The 22,476-nt window shown below is 40.8% G+C and overlaps 1 protein-coding gene across 1 annotated transcript in view; it reads right to left on the bottom strand.

Annotated features, from left to right (window-relative positions):
• Positions 1-22,251, bottom strand: part of angpt1 (angiopoietin 1) — a 58,122-nt gene extending 35,871 nt beyond the window's left edge. Inside the window, exon 1 of the mRNA XM_078268087.1 lies at positions 21,392-22,251. Coding sequence (XP_078124213.1) covers positions 21,392-21,799 — 408 coding nt within the window. The 5' untranslated portion in view covers positions 21,800-22,251. The remainder of the gene's footprint in view (positions 1-21,391) is intronic.
• Between the last annotated feature and the right edge of the window lie 225 nt (positions 22,252-22,476).

Below are 22,476 nucleotides of genomic sequence, written 5' to 3'. Positions count from 1 at the left end.
TTTACACAAGTCAGTTAAAGGTTAGTACGATCTCAGTACAACATTTTTCAGGGCTTCCCATTATGACTCAATCTTGACAACTGTATGTTGGGAGTGCCTCCAATTTACATTTGATCTAATGATTAGATCAATGAAAGTTGACAAGGTTGACTGTGTCTAGTACATACTGTATGTATTGGTTTTGGGCTGTGTTGGCAAACATAAAGTTTCTAAAGCTAACAGAAAACTCGATATATCTGTATCTGCTGGCGCAATAAAATCTTGATGAATTTTTATACTGTAGATATTTATAGTAAAACATCCACTTGCAGAAAAAGAACAGCCATTTTCCTGCTTTTATAAAGAATAGATGGATTGCAACAATACAATCAATCCCAGATAATGAAACAGTCGGAACAGAGATGGATCTCTTTGCTCTTAGCTCTCTTCTACAGAAACGGCTAGCTCTCAGTCATTTGCATAGGTCTGCCAAGTCGAATTAGCTTTTCAATGTAATATTCTCTCTTGGCAACGATATTAAAAGTTAAATGTAACATTTCTTCGGGCCAGATTTCAGGCATAATAATGCTTCCCCTAACTGTGAACTACATAAGGCTGATATAAGTGTCACTTTCCACATAACCTCCAATAGTCTGGCCTGAGGAATTGGAAAGAAAACAGTGAGTCTGGAATCCACAAAACTCAAGTAATGATGGATTACTTTGCCTGATAATGAACCAGAAAATATGACTTTGGAAATGTTTTTTTTAATCCATCTAGAAATGTAAAATCTCTGAACTCTGTAGATGGTGTAGGTTGTTTTTACGTCCTTTTAGACCAAGGTTCAAAACTTCAATTTAAACCTCACTGCTTTGTACATCTTACAACAGCATCTTTGCACTGCAGTTTACTGTGCACGTCACCTTGAGAGAAAAAACTTAAGCGCAGCGATCACTTCATGGTTTGTGGCCTAGGGAATGTGGCTGACTTATGGCTGGGATCTGGTGGGGGTCATAAATGGAAAGTACCAAGGAGAAACAAGATTACGCAAACACACCCAATCATGTAAAATCACTACTCAGGAAGCCGTAAAATGGGTCTATGTGGGTGTCGGGTTATTTAGATGGTTTCTAACCTCGGCTCCAGTTAAATGCTGTGCATTTCCAGTCAGTGAATACCAATAGTAACAATTGTCAGCAATGAAAGCAAATAGGCTCTTTTGTTGCCAGAACTGAAATGCAAATTTGGGTCAGTTGGGAATGGGATTGGAATGGTGAAATAAATATGAGCGCATAATGAGAATGCAAAGGTTGTGGTGCTTTATTTTTTACGAAGACACAGGATTCTTAGGCCAATTACTGATTTTCTGTAGAATGTATTGTAACTAAACAATGTTTCATTGACGTTAAACTGGAACCAAATCATTTCAATTAATGGTGCTGGTATGTCTATCTATGCATTTTCATTAAGAGATAGAGTCAAAAAGCCAATGAGATGACAAAACCAACTGGTAATTCTGTCAGTTACCCGAGAATTCTTCTCACAAATGGGAATTTGACGAGAAACAGGTTTCAGACCAGCAAACATGGTTTAAAAGCTTTACGGTTTGGTAAGCCTCTAGGTGGAGCCCACCAACTCAGGGTTAAACTAAAAAAATGGGGGTCACCCTGAACCGTACAGTCAGGTGTAACAATCTAAGTGGAATATCGTCAGCAAGATTCAAACAGTGAAGTAAACTCAAAACAGGCTTTCAGATATAAAGGGGTCACATTATTTTTAAACTGCATCTTTAAAGATTATGTAACTTCTGCTACAAATCAGCCAGTGAGGATGAAGTGAAAAGCATGATACAATGCTAAATACTGTAATGTAACAGCACCACAAGTGAAGAAGAGTCATAACGTTATGCAACAATATGTACCTTAAGTTAAGTTTTATTGCTTCTAAATTCAAATTTTCATTTGTAAAATATTTTTTTCTTCTTTCAAAAGTCTGACTTTGAAATGTAAAGTTCAAAACGTGTTACTTTTGTCAATTCCCCTCTGTGTGCACATTTCACACTTTGAAAATCGAAGGAAATTAAAATAAACTCCACTTTCATGACATAAAAATAAATCTTTTTTTGTGATTTATAGGGGACATTCCTGAACTTGCAATAATACCAGACTCTGGTTTTAGAAACAACTAAATCTAGCCTCTGGTTTCACAAAATCACTGTTTGCTAAGTGAGAGTCACATAAACACAAGTTTATGTTTCCCTAAGTGCTACTTTACACTGAGGCATAAAGGTTTTAAATTGGTGTGTTTGGCACAGTCTGGCTTCATGTGAACTGCCTGTGACTTTACTATTGATGCTGCCCGACATCACAATGACGGAGATCCATTAGTAACTTTACTGCACCCTCCCAATGCAGCGTACTGCATGTACAGACTGGTCCGTTGAACTTTTATGAGTTACAATTGAGTGTTAATTACTAAGCAAGGTGCTTTGGGTTCTCTGGAACATACGTAAATGACAGGCTGTACAACATAAAGCATGTAGCAGGATACAGATTTTATGAGCAAAGAGACTGTTCATCATACAGAGAGACATGTGTACACAGGCAAAAAGGCACAAAATACATCGTCTGAGATCCCCATCATACATATTCTGTACATTGTCATGGTGCAGCTGCTAATTTCCCATTGCTTGAGAGCCAAGAACAGGATAATCCCTCAAGATGATACTCCCTGCTATCATTGTTACAGATTACTGCAAATGTTTACCACTTTACTGGCATTTAGTCATTCTAAAAGGGGGTCTTGATCTTTTTCTAAACAGCAGCAGGGTGGTGGTGCTGAGAGACACTGTGAGAGTTAGAAATCAGTGAGTCTGGACTATATAAAACACTTACTGCTAGAGCTCTTTCACATCTCTGCTTATCTCTGAGTCGGTGTGTGTGTGTGTGTGTGTGTGTGTGTGTGTGTGTGTGTGTGTAGGTGATGGTGTTACTGGGGCGATCTGGCTTCTGGGATGCATCCCTTAGGCTCAGACCTGGATTCATTTCAGACCACTTTAATGGAGTAGAGCATAGGTGGCTGTTACCGACTGTCCCCCACCCCCCAAAATCAACACCTCCTGGTGTATAACAACCACCTTGGAACGTATACCAGCAGAACACGCTCACGCCTTCTTATCGCCAACAGACAATGAAGGGTACATTTGACACCCCTCTTTGAACCCTGGGTCTATGATTCACTCTGGTAGGGCTTTAGGAGGTGTTATCCTGATTCATTGCCCTGTCTCTCTTCAGTATTTTATAATATACCTCAGTACATATTTTTGAAAGTTGTCTTGCTTAGTCACTGGCCTGTTTGTTTTTAAATCCACCTTGAAGCTGTTTTAAGACTCTCTGTCTTAAACTCTGTCAAGATTAGGTGAGTAACAACTCAGGCTGAACTCACAGTTGGCCTCTGTGACCTTTGCCCCCATGGCCAACATCCAGGCCTTTACTCAATTGCTGCCACATTTTTTTTCCCGTCTCATAGAATGTCAATAGAAAGAGAAAGGGAGAGTGATGGAAATATAATTAACAAACACACGTGCCACATGCCTTAGCGGACAAAACAGCAGCTTATACTTGACTCTGAAATAGGGTTTTGAACCATTCGCATAACAAATCCCCCAAAAAGCAATTTTCCAATCATAGCTTGGCTATCGCTACTCCAGGCTTGACATGTTGAGAAACAGATTTCTAAACATAATGAAGCGGTGTGCATGGTTCAGCATGTCTTTATTTTAGCCTTTCCAAAACCAGTATTCAAGAGCGTGTGTTTATCTAGTCAAACATAAGTTGCAATCGTTAGCGTGTAGCTGATTAGCATTAGCTGAGTCTTTTAGCGCAACATCATGTATGTAGCCATCAAGAGGGTTCAAGTGCATTTAAGGCCAAAATCCTTGTCAGCTGAAAACTGTAAAAAGTCAGTGAGTGTTTTTCAAACCAACTCATGGAGCTAACATTAGTTTAATAAGCGAGGTAGCTACAGCTGTTAAAAATCTGCCAGTGTCCATTTTCTTTTAATTTGGCAAAAGCATATGTTGCAAGAAATGACAAGACAGCTTTTGTCTACCTCCATCTGAAATCATGACCCATTGTTTAAAAAGTATAAAAAAATTTGACAGATAAATCTGCCATTGTCATCACAGGCATGTGCTGTGCAAGAGTGGAAAGCAGACAGGCCTAGTAACAGTAAGTAAGTTTAGTGAATGGTCAAATATCATCATACTGTATAGGGTAGAAACAGGGTTCTGCTGTGAGGTGGGTGGTCCAGCCCCTGCTTCATCTTGGGTTCTCTGTCCGAATACTGTTGATCAGGGCTTACCTCAGCCAGATAGAATGACATCTGAAAAACAACCCAGCTACTGCCAGCACCCGCCACTCTAAGACTCTTTTCTCCTCTCCTTTTACATCTTCCTTTCTTCTTTTCTTCCCTTTCGTCTTTCTGTCAAGATGCTATTTTGTTGATGTCCTTTAGATTTTCGGTTGTGCATTTACAAGGACATAATGAGCCTTGTGTCCACAACCTGAAAACAAAACAAACGTTTCTCTGTATAAATTACTGGGTAAATCACTGTGCTTATGTGGAAGTGCCAAAAATCGATTGGCAGGTTCAGAGGCACAGCATTTCAAAGGTTTTCTGTCACAATGGTTTGTCAACAGGGCATACAATGAAAGAAAGTGAGAATATTCAGCCAATGTTTATATGGAAAAACACATCAGAACAGTTTTAGGCCAAATTGATTTTCCATATTCAATTGGTTAAATGTGTGTGACCTGCATGACCTTGTAAATCATTATTCAGTGTTAAGAGTTTAAATAAACCACAAATTGTAAAAAAAAATGTGGTTAAATGACTAATGAGCTTCGTAAACGGCCAATTTACTTACAATAGAAAACCACAATAAAATAACAAAGCTTGATTTCAAGGAAGTCTGAGTTAAATGTGAATAATGTAGTGCAAAATCATAATTTCAAAACATAAATTGGCAGAAATGTGGCTCAGATAGCGATTTCAGTGTTTATTAGGATGAGGTCAAATATCCAAAAATATAAAAGCCCTGAGAAATGAAGAGACTGGAAGTACTGTTTCTGTTTTTAGTTTCCTTTGCTTTTCTTAATGACACATTTCAAAACCTGAATATGGCAAATTTCTCATTTGATATTTTACGCTTAGCTTTCTTCTATATGAAGACTAACATACCATCACTAGCAGAAATCACACTACATGAATGTAGCTTCTAGCTCAGTGTTTCTAAACGGGCGTTCAGAAGATGACGGGGGGGGGGGGGGTGCTGGAAGCAATATTTTAGAAAGGGGAGGCGTTGAGGTGCTCTTATGGGGGCGTTTGTTTGAAAGCTAGTTTAAACCAAAGATTCACAATAACAATACATGTTTACACTTTAAACTACTTGCAAAAAAACAGTGGTCTGCAACATTAAAACCTGCAAGTTCACGGCACTGCAACTGGACTCGAACTCTTCTTCTCTTCTGTGCTTCTGTCAGCTTTGTTTGGCGCAGCTCCGCGCTGCCTTCATGGAAACGGGACGTCAGAGCATCATCTTAAAGAGCATCATCTTAAATGAGCTCCGTACTTCAGCGTGAAGCTGCATAGCACAAGTAGACTTTATATTTCACATTAACAGTTTTTCGTCAGATCTTTTACAGAACAACGTTTCCTACTGCACCTGAAGGCAGCTTCATTTCACGGAGAAAGAGAGAAAGAAAATAGACGAGCGAGCGACATCGACTGTGCTTTGTTGTTTGGCAAACATTTAGCTGTTTCACAAACTCCCGGGCAGTTCAGGGCGTTTTAAAACTTTCTTGTGGAAGCGATAGAGGCAGTGATGTAACTGTTTACTGTACGGGATTCTCACAACTCCTCAAAACGCAGCGCGATGTGGGGTTGCGTTTCTCCAAACGTTTTTTTTTTGCTATTTACTCGCAAGACAAGCGATAGCAAACCTATACTCTAAGCATCAACAAAGGGCTCTCACTAACTTTCAAAGGTTGTAAACTTATTTCCATTCGGAGGTAAATCCTTCTGCTTCTGATTGGCTACTGTTAGTGTTTGTAATACCTAAAGTTTGAACATTACATATCTACTCGTTCTGATTGGCTGCTGTTAACTAATTTAAATTGAATCTCAAATGGTTGCATTTTTTTTAAAACACCTGGCTTTTTTTTCACATGGCTTTTTTGATAACTGGGAAACTAATAAATATGTTGTCATTCAATGATATGATTTTGATATATGATATGATTTGATAACAATAGTAACAACAATAATAGGCCTAATATTAGGGGGTAATCATTAATATTTGGGGCAACTAGCCTACATCTTATTTTGATGGGGGGCGGTTTGGGAGCTGGATTATGGATAGGGGGGTGCTGGCACAAAAAAGGTTGAGAACCACTGTTCTAGCTGAAGAGGTCTTTTTAAATCAAGGACGCTGACAGTGTTATGTCTACGAGACAAACCTTCAGTGATTAACTACAAACCTCAGAGAAAAATGAATTAGAGAAAGTATTCTGTATGTCTGTAATATGCAAGATAAAAGCCAATTCATCTCAAAAGTCAAATGAGGTATACAAATTAAGTTTGATATGTGTTTTGGAAAGAATGAACTTTCTCTTAGCATCAAAAAAGAGATGGACAACATGTGTTGCTTGAATTTGAGTTCTTTAGCACTCTGGAGCGGGTGTGAGAACATCCAACATAAATGTTTGCTTTTCTGTTATTGACATTGATATCGTAGTGTGGACACTTGCTTGTTTTTACGATCAAAATTCATTCCGGAAATTAATTTAGTGTTGGTCCAGACAGGGATAAGCTATCTCATGACCAGATTCCAGTAGCAACACATATAACTCAAGTGAAGGAGGATCTCTGTAGACAAACGCATGAAAGTGGGAAAAGATTTTTTGTTTTTGTAAAGCATTCAAATATACTGTACAGGATTTGAGCCAGTCATTCTGACAATAACCCCTGTAAAGCAAACATCCCTGCACCCAATTTCCCCTAATAAAACCATGGGTAGAATTGGTTAGCAAGCTTCTCATTTTTTATATTTTATAACCTGTATCAACACATATTTTTGGATTTGCCAAACTACAAAATGGAACAATGTACACTCTGCCAAAGATGTTTTTAAGGAGCAAAATGAGTGGTACTAGAGCAAAATTGGAGCGGGAGATAAGGCGACACTCCAACATTGTAGAAATCAAAACCCTCACACCCCTAGCTCCGCTCATGTGCTACAGATATATCCCATGTCCCTTATTTGACAGCTCCTGGGTCCTCGATCCTTGGCTGAACCGGAAGTGGTTCTGTCTGTAAAGTACTTAAGGACCCATTTGACCCCCTCCCAGACAATCCTGGCTCAAACACTGTACCAAGTTATATATTTATTTCTTGTTTGACTCGTACTTTAAGCAGATGCAACCATAACAACGTCTTGTGGTTTCTTTCCATGTTAAATACAAATAAATACAGTGAAGTACAACTTAAGCATGAATGTATATTTTCACAAATCCTTCAGTTACAATTCTGCTCTCTGATGTCAAAACGGGACCAAAAATTAATCCAATTAATTATGCGTATCTGGCCATATGGGAGAGGAAGTACTTGCATTCACCCAAAACATGGGAATGCGTAACGAAACCCAAACAACCAAACAAACTCGGACCTGCTCATTCACCCAGAGGTCTTAAACAGCGAGTACCAGCAGAGGGGCAATCTGAAGTTATTGTGACGCAAGTTGTCCAACATGGGAATCTTTCCTCAGGGACACATCTGGGCAGGAATGTCCCTGATGATGGCTTTTTTGTGTCAATGCTACAGGCCACGTCAGTCTGTCCCTTTTACTAAAGCACACAGGGATACCACAAACCCACCATCCCACGGAGAAGGCAATTACATTCAAATATTTGAGATAGCATTCCAGTGTACCCTCAAAACATCACAGCAGGGGATTCCTCTGCCAAAACGATGTAGAAGTAGATGCAAAAGGACATGTTTTGTTTTAAGCTCAGCCATGACAGAAACATTAATGTTGTATGTTAAACCTCCTAGACAGGCGAAACTTCAGGGAAAAAATGGTTACAGTGTTCCAGTTTCTGTGCCAGCACCACTATCTATCAAGCTGGTTGTCTCTTCTAATCAAAAATGAATGGGCGTTTAATGACAGGGAATGTTTCCTTTAACGTCACATTTGTGTTTATCTTTCATGCTAACATCCCATTAAGCGAGTACGTCAGAGTTTATAAACCATCGCTGCAGTCGTCCAGGGTTACAATCACCACAGTGAATGCCAACCACAGCCTTACAGTTGTTCTCACTCTCTCTTTCTGCCTGTGCTTTGCCCTCCCCCTTCTTTCTTACGATCTCTGCTTTGCGTTGCTTCTATCACCAAAGAAAGACGGATTGACGCTATCGCATCAGGCCCAGATTATGTTACTCACGACGAGTCATTTTCCACTCTCTCCCACTGTTGCTTTTGCTAGCGGCTTACACACACCAGGCTATATATCATCAGTGGCTACATGAGGCACTTTTGAGTACAGATGGTGGAACATTAAGGCAGTATGGAGTATGTATGCATGTGGGTCTAAATTTCCCCTAAGTGATGCTGAAGCGACACTCAATCTAAACAAAAGAGATGAGCAGGAAGACGAGGTGCGTTGGTCCGACTAACCTCTCCAGATGGAGCTGCTTCAGTCTGACCTGTGGTTTACCACTGCTGTTGGAGAGGAGGGAAATAGATGCTGCTGTTGATGATAAAGTACAGCTTACAGCCACCATTGTATCACTGCCATGCTGCAACATTAGAAACATTTGCCGCTGCCTGACCTTCAGCTGATGATGGATGAATGTGCATGTTTGTCTTTATTGTGTGTTGCTCTCTGTGATACAGCTCTTTCTAGAAATGCCACAGGATAAACATATTTGTTAGCCATGTATCTGAGTTAGTTAGTTGAAACAAGCATGGCAATCTGACTGCAATTTGTCAGACAAATGATGTAAATCATCCAAAAAATGAATATTTGTTGGGAGAGCTAAATAAAGCAAAATGAAATATTAGGAGGATTTAGAAAAGCACAGAGGAACATAGTGCACTGTATGTATAATCCCTGGCCTTTCATGTGCCCAGGTTTCTGTTTTTTTTGTTGTTGCATTTTTTAGGCTGTAGTGCACAAGATGTGTGTATAAACAGAGTCAAAAGCAGAGAATGGCTCAAATGATGAAAACAAAGTGTAACTAAACTAGGATCATTATGTTCAGACAACAAAGCAAAACATCCTAGCACATCACACAGGAATTTCCACAGACCTCCAAAGTACAGTTATGAACAAAGCCATATCTTCGCCAAACACAAACAGCCTTACAATCTCATCCTGTAGTCCCATGTACCTCAGTGGTGTAGAACCAAGGGGGTAAGTCTCTCTCCACAACCCGTAGCTCCTATGGCGCCATCTTGATGCTAACAAGCCATCACCCACCATTAGCATTCCATTGACTGTCATTCATTTTGACAGCGAAATAACTTTACATCTGAAGCGTTTAAAGACTCTATTTGTTCATTGTTAATTTCTAAAGAAACACAACACTGTATAAACGGCTCCATTACCTTGTAACTCACGTTATGGCTCCGTAGCAGACGTTTTGGTAAAAATAGGCTAACGATTGTGTCATAACCACGCGACTTGCTGTCACACAGTAGAGGAATTACTGTATAGTACAGGAGAAGCTCGCAGGCAGTTTCGACTTAAATTAAGTTTAATTACTAATGTTAACTAGCATTTTAGTTAGCAATAATTAGCCTGTGTCCATGTTATCTCCTTACATATACCTACGCTCTCCGTCTCTGCAAGATTGGGAATGATTGAGATTTCTCTTGGCACAGCTACCAGAAGACTTACAACTTTCAGACAGGTTGCTCACGTCACATCTACGTCGTCTCTCTTAGTTGGAGGCTGCACAGTAAAGCTCAGCTATCACCGTAAAAGTGCTTCTAATATCCTTCACTGGTCTCCGTCCAGAGCGACGGGATCTGTTGGTCCATTTCTTTAACTGTCTATTGGTAGAATATGGCCGAACTACCAATAGAATAAAGACATTTTCCTTAACTTTCCAATCTCACCTCATGGTCACTTTAGTGGAGCTTTTGATCATATCACATGTTCTCCATCAGCAGATGTTTGCAAAGTTGTCATGGAATTATAGATGTTTAGATTTTCTTTTCTTTTTTGCAATTTCAAGACTTCAGGAAGTTGGCTTAAAAGTTTCAGGTACTAAATGGACCTTCGGATTAATTTAGTTTTTTTGAACAGGTCAAGAATAAACTTTTAAAACTCAACTTTTAAGCCAACACAAATGAGGAGGCTTCCATGACAAACTACACATGCTGGTCAAGATGATATGATCTAAAGCTCCAGAACAGCCATTAAATTGAGCCTTAGTTGAGATTGTCAATGACCTTAGCTGTACACTATTATGCATAAGTGAAATTTCTTTCAAGCCAAAATGTTTAGATACACTTGCTGTAAAATGAGGACATACGTTTTTGACATAGTTCAGAAAGGCTTTCTCTGGTTTGGCATATGTCTCGTGCTATAATATAATGCATCACTAAGATGTATACATCTACATTCATAACAGAAGTGCTGTTTGACAGTCGCTGAGAAAATGTGACAGCCTCTTTTCTGTCAGAGCTTCACCTTATGACTGTATGAGTCCAGAGAAGGAAGGTCTCTTTGATCCTTTTAAGGCCATCAGTTAAGCTGAAGGTCATTTCATCCAAACACAGACTAATTTGTAAGTCAAACAATGTCATGCACAAACACATGCAGAAATGGACATTAGTGTGACACAGATTTGTCTGTACACACGTGCAGAAATACACAAACACACAGGCCTCTGGAGGGTTCTACTCTACATCTTAGAACCACTGCAAACATGTCAATTTAAATAAACTTCCAAGAACCATTTGTGAGCATTTGTATTTTGGTTGTAAACGCAGACCCAAAAAGCACATCCATCTGTTGGATCAATGACATATTTATGAGCGACTTCCTGTTAGGTTACCGTACAGCAGCACATTGTAGGACTAGACTGTCGGCTACTGTGGTACACGTGTACTACCTTAAGTTTAGGTATCAGCTAATTAGTATCAGGTAGGGATGTAACGATACACTCAGCGATTCGCGATTTTAAGTTCACAATATGATTTTCTCCTAATTTCTTTCAACAGAATGAAATGACTGAAAATTATTCCTTTATTTATATAAACTGTGCAAAACAGCAGAGGTGTCATTTTATTAAAAGTGCAACTGAAAGTTTTTTTTTCTTATATATATATATATATATATATATATATATATATAAAATAAAATGAAAGATTAAAGAAAGACTTGTTTATTGCTAAGGCCATATGGTTACATTTAAATGATTTATTTAAAACAGCAGGGTAGCAGCTCCAGCAGGGGACCCCAAACTTCCCTTTCCCGAGCCACATTAACCAGCTCCGACTGGGGGATCACGAGGCGTTCCCAGGCCAGGTTGGAGATATAATCCCTCCACCTAGTCCTGGGTCTTCCCCGAGGCCTCCTCCCAGCTGGACGTGCCTGGAACACCTCCCTAGGGAGGCGCCCAGGGGGCATCCTTACCAGATGCCCGAACCACCTCAACTGGCTCCTTTTGTCACAAAGGAGCAGCGGCTCTACTCCGAGCTCCTCACGGATGACTGAGCTTCTCACCCTATCTCTAAGGGAGACGCCAGCCACCCTCCTGAGGAAACCCATTTTGGCTGCTTGTACCCTATTTAAAATGTAATAATAATTTATAAAAATTTTCATTTAAAAAAAAATTTAATTTGCTGTTAAACAACAAAAAGAAGAAACACTAGATGGCAGAGGGGTATTTTACAACAACATTGAACGCAACACAAGCTTACGGAGCCTGACCCAAACACAACACTAATGCCGCCTTCCCACTGGCACTTGAAATCAGCTCCGATACGGCTGTGAAATGACCGGAAGTCATTCATTTCCTATGGTGATTCGCAGACCGCATGCGAATGGGTCCGAACGAGTGCGGTGCGAAAAACATTCCAGTGGAAGTTAGCGTTGCTATGGTACTGATAAACAAATCTGAATTCTTAACTTTAACAATGCATAGGATACCTGCTAATGCTAATTGGTTAGCTAGCAACAGACATCGAACTATTGACATTATGCCGCTATATCACATTTAACCCTTGTGTTGTCTTCCCGTCAACCTTGAAAAAAACACTTTCTTCGACGTTTTTGACAGCTTTTTTTCAGTTTGTTTTTGCTTTTTCCAACATTTTAAATTGTTACATTTTTCTTATACACATTTTCAGCGCTTATTTCTACGTCCCATATTTTCTGATATAAAACAGAAATTGTTTGACCTGTTCTGTACTATATTTTGAGGGTGTTATATATCTAACAGTGGGGGATACATAACACACTTGACTGTGTTACATCTGTAGTCTCTGTGCCAACTCCCGCCCTGGTACTGAATGTGAGAAGCCTGGCTCGGGGCCCAGACGAGGCACGTATGGAGTGCGTTTTCAAAACATGTACGCAGATTTGTGGGGGTATGGTGTGTATGTGCGTCTATATCTTTGTATGGATGAATATGTGCATGTATGTCTCTGCGCAGGCTGAATGAGGTGTCACACCAATTGCAGCGCTTAACCAATAAAACAAGACCTAACACACTTAAGTGTCCAAACCACCCTCAGAAAACCGAGACGGGTCTATAATCAGACTGCCGTTCTGCATAGTTCCAGACTGTCTACTATTACGATGTGTGGCTAAGTTAATATATCACACAATATTCACCCACCAACTCTCCTCTCTCACCCACACAAAGGGACAAAAAAAAATTAAACAAATAAGTGAGGTAACTTCTGGATTTGACACGAAGGCTTCAAGAACAAGGGGCTCCTATCCCACACAACAAGAACAAAACAAACATAATGGAGCCAAATATTAGTCATTTGAAGATCTATCTAGCCCACATTGAGAGGGAGTGAAACAGTTTATTTTTCACCCAGTGTTTTGCACTCTGTCCCTATCTCCTTTCGCCCTTTACTTGCTTCCTGTCATCAGTTTTCAACAACTCTGATTCTACAGGCCTTTTTCAGATTCCAGCATCTCTTTCAACCATCCGATTGTGATTTTTTTGTTTTGATATCATTGCGGCACAAAATCCGCAGGGCTAAACTCCAAGAAAAGGTGAAACGGTTTTGTCCTCCGGAACCTCTGGAAGGCTCCCCAGTGTTGACAGACAAAGACATCCACTCAAAAAGCAACATCTGTCGGGGAGAGTCAAAGAGACGCTGCGGGGAGAGCCGGCCTCAGAAACAGCATGGGGGGGGGAGTCTTCAGGAATTTTTCTCCGCATTGTACAGACTTTACATATGTAGAGATAGAAGCGGATCAAACAACACGACTTACAGTAAACTTCTAAATTTGATGAACATTAATTGAGGCATGTTGCGAGAGCATTCAAACTTCTGATTTTTCATTCTCCTGCTCCCTGCCAGAGCCAGCAACACTTGACATGGATGTTTTCTTGCCGTTATCTTTTCCTGGAAGTAAAGCAGCTGAAAAAAAAAAATGTGACTGACACATTATTGTAAATCCACAATGTGTAGACGCTCTGCGGTAACCATTGCGAGGAGCTCAATTTCTCAAACTGTCTACGAAATGTCATTTCAGTTCCCCTGACCTTTATCAAACCCTGATTTACAGTGCACAACCTAAATGAACCTGAAGGCTGGAGAAAAATAAATACCAGCAGATACGGGTGAGTAATATTATCATCTGCTCTGTTTATCAAGTCATTTTAAAACAAAAATACAACAAAGATAACAGTCGGTTCTAAGACTGAAATAGGTCCAAACACAGTTGTGATTTGCTGCAGGCTGTGATAACACCACATTACTTTCCTACTGACTGCACACTCAGATTGACTGTAATGTCTAATGTTTTGCTCTATCAAAGCTATTACTATCTCATATTTGGCTCATAATCACTCAATCTTAACAGCAGCAGAGATACAGCCATGAACCTTGTGCTTTTGGCAACTCTTCTGACCATAACTTACACTCTCAGTACTAATGACTTCCACTTGCCTGCCCAAAATAATATTATTTATACTCATTCCCTTGTAAAAACCTTTTGCTATGTTTCAGCCATTTTATAAAAGAAAATATTGAAATGCCACTGTAGAATAAAATCTAAATATCATTGCAGAGCACTCACATTTATAATACGCTAAAGCTATATTTAATATTTTTATAATAACAATGGATCAAATTATCAGGTAAGGCTGATCATTTCTCACTTCTCGCTTCTCTGCAAGTAAGCAACTTGCTAGTGAACATGTTGGCATATTTAGCTTGAAGTCTGATATTTACCTCTGGAGTCGGTGGAGACCAGATCAGAGCTAAAAGAGAGTGACTATTGGACTCACATTCAACGAGGAGCCAGAGACAAGACTATTAAGGCTAAAGTAGCCCTGTGCGGTTATAAGATTTGTCAATTTTGTGTTTATAAACGTGTTTTGCTTCCTCAAAGTGACCTAAAAAAAAATCAATTAAAAACCGATCACTTCCATACCCGAGTGACACGGTGCAGAGCACTGACTTTCATTAAACCTCCGGCAACCAAATGAAGAAAAATTAGCTCCATTACCGGAGTGAATGTACTCGAGGGCACTTGGAAACACAAACCTATCAGAGGAAGCTCACAATTTATTCCACAGATGCATCAGTGGGTGCCAAGCTACAAGGTTTCAAGCAACAATGTTTTCAGAAGGGATATCATAAATCCTGCACACATTTTGCCAAATGTATAACCTTATAATTAAAACAAAAATAAATCCCCTATAAAGTGCCCACCAGAGAGCGATTCAATCGGATGAGTGATGGAAAAGGAACCACATGCTTGCATTATAGCGGCAATAAGGTAAAATTCACTGCTTCATTTATTGAGCTTTAAAGAGAGACATAGGTGTACAATACCTGTCTGTCCAATATCAAAACCTCCAGCGTGTTTGGGGCCACTGGCTGCATTGAAATATGAGTTCTGGAAAAAAGGGGGTCTCAAAACAAAGTGGCTTGCCATATTGAGCGTGACAAAACTACTAAATGCCCCTTTTCCTGAAAATCAGGAACATTAACAATGTTGGGCTCCGTTTTCACGTCCATGTGGAAATAGAGGTCGTAATGTTTTTCCCTATTCCCATGACATGCTAAGCACAGAGCTCTGTTTCCTTTCCGCATTCAGTCATAGTGCAAGTGCGGCCGAGACAACTTTTCTGGAAGCTGTTATTGTAGTGTCCTTCAGCAATTTCCATGGTTTCCTTTTTACAAGTTTTTGGGGTCAGGAAGGAAGAGCTTTTTATTCCTCTGAGCATTTCCTAGCCTTTCTGCATCATCCGATTGTTAGTTTTGGCCCACATTATCAGTGAAAATAAACTCTCATAGAGGCAGTCACCCCTAAAATAGATAGCTTTCTCCTTGGATCCCCAGGCATGCTGTGTGGCCCTCTGATAGCACTAAGTAGAGAAACATATTCACCCTTTCTCGTATGAACTCCCAGTATGGAAGGGAAACAAGCTGCTGCCCACATGTCGGTATATCCTTTTAAACCACTGTTTATGCAGCACATTCATGTTCGTAAAGAGGCAGAATGATGGGAATTTCACATGGATAAGACACCGCCGATAGTCCCCCCCCCACTCCCTTTGTTCTACAGCTTAGTTTGGCACAGGCTGTCCTTCTCAAGAAACACTGCACTCAACCACTTTCTACTGTCTCCACCAGGAGGAAAATGAGATCTATTACTTTCACTCCCAAGAATAGAAACAAAATTTGGCTTGCTGAACTTCCATCTGTGCCAAAATTTCATCCGTCCTTTAAATGTTAGAGAAGTAGAAAGGATATTCTCAGAATGTGCTGTGAGATGCATGCTTCATCGTTTTGAACAATGGAACCTTTTCTTTATCTTAAATAACCCATCCATACTCATGTTTCCAACAAGAAACAATGGTTTGACTGATCCTCATTGCCCTTCAGCTCAGCAGAAGCCAAAGAAACTTTGATTCAAAACGCAATACCAACATTTTTGGTCAAGTACCGAGAGCCGGTACTGAATTCCTAATTGCCCAGGTTTGTACTTTTCTTAATTTCTTATTTAGGGAAAGCTCCAGTAGCTCACTGTGTTCAGAAAACATCGTCTTTAATATTTGTTTGGCTTGTTAAAAAAGGGTTTTGTAGAAAACATTTTCTTTGAAGTAAGGTTCTGAAAAAGACATTGCTATGGAAACTGGTATCAACCAAAACTCAGGTATGGAATCGGTACTAGTACCCTAACATTTGGAACAATAACCAGCCCTACATGTTGCAGAATCCATTTGAATATTTAATGGAATAGTTAAAAAATGTTTTAATCATGCTTATATGCCGTTTTGTTGAGAGCTAGTAGAGAAGATTGATACCACTCTCAGATATCAGAGTTGTATCGATCTTCTCAATAAACTCGACAGGAAAGTGAATAAGCCCATTTCCCTAAATGTCAAACTTTTCTAAAGCACATTTGAATCTGGCCCCTGGTTACATCTGTGACTTTGTTGCTCTTTCAGTGCTTTTGCTATGGTGCATACACACTGAACACGTTTCACACAAATTTGGCTGCGCAATAAAATACAAAGTCAATGCGCATAGACGCAAATTCCCAGCATGAATGACGCTGCGCTAATGAGACGAGGACACGAAATTCGCATCATTGGCGCCGCGCTGAAAATTTGCGTGAGTTAAAACATTTTAACATGAGTGAGAAATTTGCGCGATGCTGTGTCGCGAAAGCCAATCAGTGTTTAGGATCTCCTGATGTCCTGACGTTTAAGCAGAAATGGAGGAACACATTACTGTAGCTGTCTGTCAGACCGTCAGACCAGATGAAAAAAGAGCCTTCTTCGGGAAATGTCAGCAGGAAAGTTGGACTACCTGGTAAATTCTGAAATGATATGTCTGTTGTTGCGTTTATGGAGCAGCTCCAATGTTAGCACAGCCCTGAACGATCCCCACTCCATCCAGATAACAAGCATTTTAAAAGTGCTTTGCTTCTTGTCTTGCAGACAGACCGGCTAAAGTATGAATTCAGACTTTTTACAAATAGGAATCAGGATTCAAAACTGTACTACAAGTAGCGCTGAAAGTAGCAGACATCCAAACATAACGTTTACTTCCTGGAGAAGGCAGTAAACATTAACATGCTTTTTTCTCCGCCAGATGATATTGTTAATCCAGACATGACGTTGTTTGATTTCCCCCACGTATCTGGGACTTTCACAGCAGGTACAAAGCAGCAATAGTGGTTATTTTGGCCACATTGATGATGGAAAGAAACATTGTTGGTGCCTACAGCTCACACCGGTGGGTACACTAGCAGTGCGAGTAACGCGATTAAACAAAAATGATCCAAATATGAACCTGTGATCAAATGCGAATGGTGCGACACAAATATTTTAGTTCGCCTTGGTGTGCACACGCCATTAGAGTTGTAACGCTGTCTTGGTTGTCAGAGTTGTCTTTGGTTGACGAAGCTCTCACACAGTACAATATAAGACCACCATTTTAGAATGATTTCTCAGACGATTGACAACTTTTGTCTGGAACGGCCCAAAATTGCACAGTGATAATTATTTTTTATTGATCATTATTGTTGTATGTGTAAAGTAGCTCGTTTCCTGCTTCAGGTGAGATCGCTAATCGCCTTGCAGGCAGGCCAGGAAAGTAATTCTTGGACAAACACAAGCCACCTTTGACTGGTCAGGAATGTTATCAGGGTCCATATAGTCTACCCTGGGTTAAGAAAGGAAAGATCTCAGTCTTAAAATGCTTCCCCAACAGCTGTTTGCTACATCACTCTCTGTGTCTACCCCCCACACTGGACTGAGCACCCAGGCACGGGAGCTATCTGGAACGGTCTCCTCCGTCCATCTCTTTCATCAGGGCTGGCTGGAGCCACATCAGGGCAAGCTTTCTGTTAGACAAGCAGTAAAAACGCTGCCGTGATTAAGATAGATAGACTGGCCAGGACACTTAATCTTCAGTCCAATGAAAAATGTTAACTGCATCCTGATGTTCCCCCCCATGCAGTGCAATTAGGCTGAATTACCACTGTGTGTTTAAGTGTCCCCTCTGAAATGTCTACACCAATTCTTTTCTTGTGCAAATCTTTTATCTTTATTTACATGCATCCAGGGACTCACATTTTTTAATATAATCCGCTACTTACTACATCAAATATAAAAAAAAAAACTGCAAACCCTGCAAAACTCCAGAGTGCCAGGAAAGAGGCATGATAGTGTTGGTGGCGATGGCAGACGTTTCCATACACTCCTCTTTTTCACATCTGAGGAGAAAGTAACTCAAGAGGTCTCATTAGTCAAACCTTCAGTCTACCAACGCTGCTGCTGTGTTTTCACAGTATCACTTGTACTATCACGGACGGATGAGGTCCACTGAACAAAGATAAAGCCAGTGTTATTTCACCCCTGGCCTTTCTTGACACATTGATCGCTTTTGGGAACCATGCAGAAACGCACACAGGTTTTAAGACTTATAGCAAATTGGTGTAGAAACTCATCAATAAAAAAAGGTGCAAGGGTTTATGTTTTTTAATTAGATAAACACATTTTGGTGAAACACACACCCACACACACACACACACACACACACACTCCTGTAAAGGCAGCTACACACCGGGCCGTTGGACAGTCTGGCGAGGTCAGTGACTCAAGTCTGTTCGGTGTGTTCCGTGCCGTCGTCCGTTGGAGGAGCTGTCGGCCTTCATTTTCGCCAACCTGACATGACTGTCGGAGACAGGGCGGTCGGGACTCACCCGGAAATGGCAATTGGGATGACCGTGACTAAGCCTCTCAAAATCTTTTAAACTGACCTTTGTTGATCTGAAATGAAGACAGATTCAGCAACTGCATGGCCTATTTCTCGCTTAAAATGTTTTCAGAAACACATTTCGGTGAACTATTTTAGTACAATATGAGATCGTATTCTGAATGAGTCGCCATTAATGGCCAGTTGAAATATCCAAAATCCGGAAGCAGCAGCCAGACCCACTTGACGCATTCGTCCAATCAGCTGCCGGTTTTCATTTTTGGGCGACAATACAGATTAGCGCCGCCTGCTGTTATGGAGACGTATTACGTCTCGTCACTTTGGTGTGTTCCGAAGCACTTTTTTGACCAACTCGGGGAGACTGATCAGTCCAACTGCCTTTTCTACCAACGGTCGGCCGTCTGGTTGGTCCGTAACGGCCTTTAGCTTAACAAAAAGATCCTCCTTGGATTTCTATCTGCTCTGTGGTTTAGTAAGATAATCTGAATGTGCAGGAGGGTGGAGCAGCCTCCAACACTACACCTCCCTGATTACAAACTCAATCAACATCCCGCTGTAACATGCTATAACCAACGCCTGGGTAATTGATGAGGAATGACCATTTCCTCCAACCTGAGGAGTGAAAAGTTTACTTTCTGAGAGCAAATGAAAAAGCAGGCACACAGCAGAGAAGCTCGCACACATTTGGGAGGACACGCTGATCGCTAGTGAACAGACTTGGGGTATTGATGAACTTCAGGTTGATCAATTCCCCAGTTACACTGTAATCCATCTAATCCATCAGGTGTTATCTGTGCATGCATTTGCTTTATAGACAAAAAATAAACGATTAGTGTTACGCAATACATCACAGATTGAACCTGCAAATCTTATTGAACAATATTGTGGAAAGTTGAGGATCCTGTTCTGCCAAATTTGGAAGTCTGTTTATTTGATTCATGTATTCAGAGAGATATTGAGAGAGTCTCACTTTCTTTGGAGACACAAAGTCTCAAAGCTTAGAAAAGCAGAGTGCCTGCCAAGCCATATCAGTGATAGCCTCATGATTCACAACTCATTAAAATTACAGTAGAACCATATTTGAACATAGTAAACACCATGGTGGCTCTATTAATAAATTGTAATTTGGTTGTTCAAGAGTAATTAACATGACTCATTTCATAACATATCAGCTCTATAAAATGATTATATTTACAAAAATCAAATATGTTTATTTATATATTTCTTGCAAGTCTGGATGTTCAAGCTATACTCACACGTCCTTGACTTGAATAAATAAAGGGAGCATTCTCTTTCTCTGTCTTTTCCTCCTCTGAGTGTCTCTGGGGGGTTTTCCTGACTTCCTGCCATTAAAGAGACAGCCCACTGGAGAACAGGGGGTGACTGACATATAACTACCTCTGCTCTATGACCGAAAAGTCGGCGAAACTCAGTCGGACATCTGTGGAATTTAGTCAAAGGGTAGTTTATTCAGGAAAAAACAGAGATAAAATATAGGAACAGCATAGATGTGTTTGCTGGACAGATACGGAGCGGCAGACAAGAGACACAGCGGTTCAAGTCTGTGGAGGCTAGAAAAGCAGACAGCTGTGAGAGAGCCAGAACAAAAAGTTAAATTCAGAAAAAGTTACAGTTACATAACAGCCCAGCAAGGGTTTATATAAATTGTGTTGCTAACTCTGTCTTTTTATATGTAGATTATTAAATACACATTGTGTTGTCTGATGGAAGCTTTGTTTCTACAAATTGTCAAATTATAATAAACAAAGAAATACAGCCGTCCTGCAAATTGACCACAATGTCATTTTGAGTTTATCCAGTGATTTTAGAGGTTGCCATGAGACCAAGGACTAATAGAAGTGCACATGATGTAATCCTTCCAGTTAACCCTCCTTGTGCATGTTTTCACTGACATTTGTGCATCTCTGTGACATTTCAGTTTGAAACCGCTCACACAGCATCACCCAGACAAAAAAAAATTGCAACCTCTAAAGCTCATAAATTCTCCTTCTTACAAACACTTTGACAAACAATGTGTTGATTATGAGAAAACAGCAAACACAGCCCAGTTTTAGTTGGAGAGCCTCATCCAGTAACCAAAACAAGTTATCTTGAGAAGCCACATCAGACACTGCGAAGACCACACACACCCACGGAAACACAAATATCTCAAATATACTGCAGCGTGACCACAATAAAAGAAACGGATCTGGTCTCATGCAGGGTTGTTGTAGATGCGATTCAATACCCAACCTTTTCAACAGGGATCTCATTATAAGAGGGAACTTCAACTGAATTCCTATTTCTATCTGCCATTAGGAAAACATGATGTGATATCAAACAGCTGACTGTAGGTCCACTCTGTTGGTCAACCTTGTTTAGCGCTGCATTAAAACTGTGAACCACCCTTCTTACCTTCTGTAGCCACTGGGTATAGTTCTCCATAATGTGCTCGAGCTGCTGGATCTTCTGGCTGGGAAACTCAGGCTCAGGTGGCGGAGCGTCTCTCTGGAGAGAGTTGGCGTTGTGCTGCGGGCCACCAGCTTTCGCTTCCCTGCAGGAGCCTCCTCTGGCTCCCTCTCCCTCAGGTAGGATGAACGTGTAGGTGCACTGGCCATGCTGGATCTTATGAAAGCGTCTGTTGCTGTTACTGTTACCACTTCCTCCACTACTACTGCTGCTGCTACTGCTACCACTGCTGCTGCTGCCACCTGTGCTGCTGGTTTCCGTTCCTCTCCGTTGCTCCCCTCCTCCGCAGCTCACAATCACCAGAAGTGCTGCCAGAGAGAGCATATGGTGGCCAAAGTTGTACCACAGCATCATATAAGCCTGGGGTCAAGGTGGCAGGTGAATTAGGTTCTAGTATCTTTAGCTGCTTCTTCTTCTTCTTTGTTAGGCTGGATGTTCCCTTTTAAAGCTGGATCAGAAAGTGGTTAGGAACATTGTTAGCCTGTGTCATCCATCCTCACATTGGACCTCCAGCATTGAAAGCTACTGCTTCTCTCACCACAGACACTTACACATGCTATATTTCCAAAGCTCCCTTAAGTTTTTGTCCTGGCAGGAAAAGTTGCAGACATGTCTTGCAGAGTGACAGCTTGGTTATAAATCTTGATGTTCCTCCAGTGAAACAAAGCCAGACTGTGCATGCATGTATCAATATGTGCATTTAAAATAGGTGCTGGGCAAGCTGGGATGGTGTCGTCAGACCTCCCCTGGTCTCTCTGCCTTCCCTTCCTCCTCTGCTCTCTGACTTAACGACTGGGAAGAGTGAGAGAGACTCTCACTCTGAAGAACAGCTCTAAGCTTCCAGCACACTCTGCGCCTGCCCCTCGCAGAGCCTGCAGAGGAATGTATGTGTGCACGAACGAGTGTGTGCGTGTGTGTGTGCGTGTGTGTGTGCGTGTGTGTGTGTTTGTGTGGCAGAAAAAGGACCCCAGCTCAGAGGATGTGCTTAGACTATGAGGATCGGTTTACAGGCACTGCTGACTGCAGGCTTA

This window comes from Sander vitreus, chromosome 14 (assembly GCF_031162955.1).
Source record: "Sander vitreus isolate 19-12246 chromosome 14, sanVit1, whole genome shotgun sequence".
NCBI lineage: Eukaryota > Metazoa > Chordata > Actinopteri > Perciformes > Percidae > Sander > Sander vitreus.
Note: the sequence above shows the minus strand (reverse complement) of the source record. Positions and strands in the feature narration are given on the sequence as shown.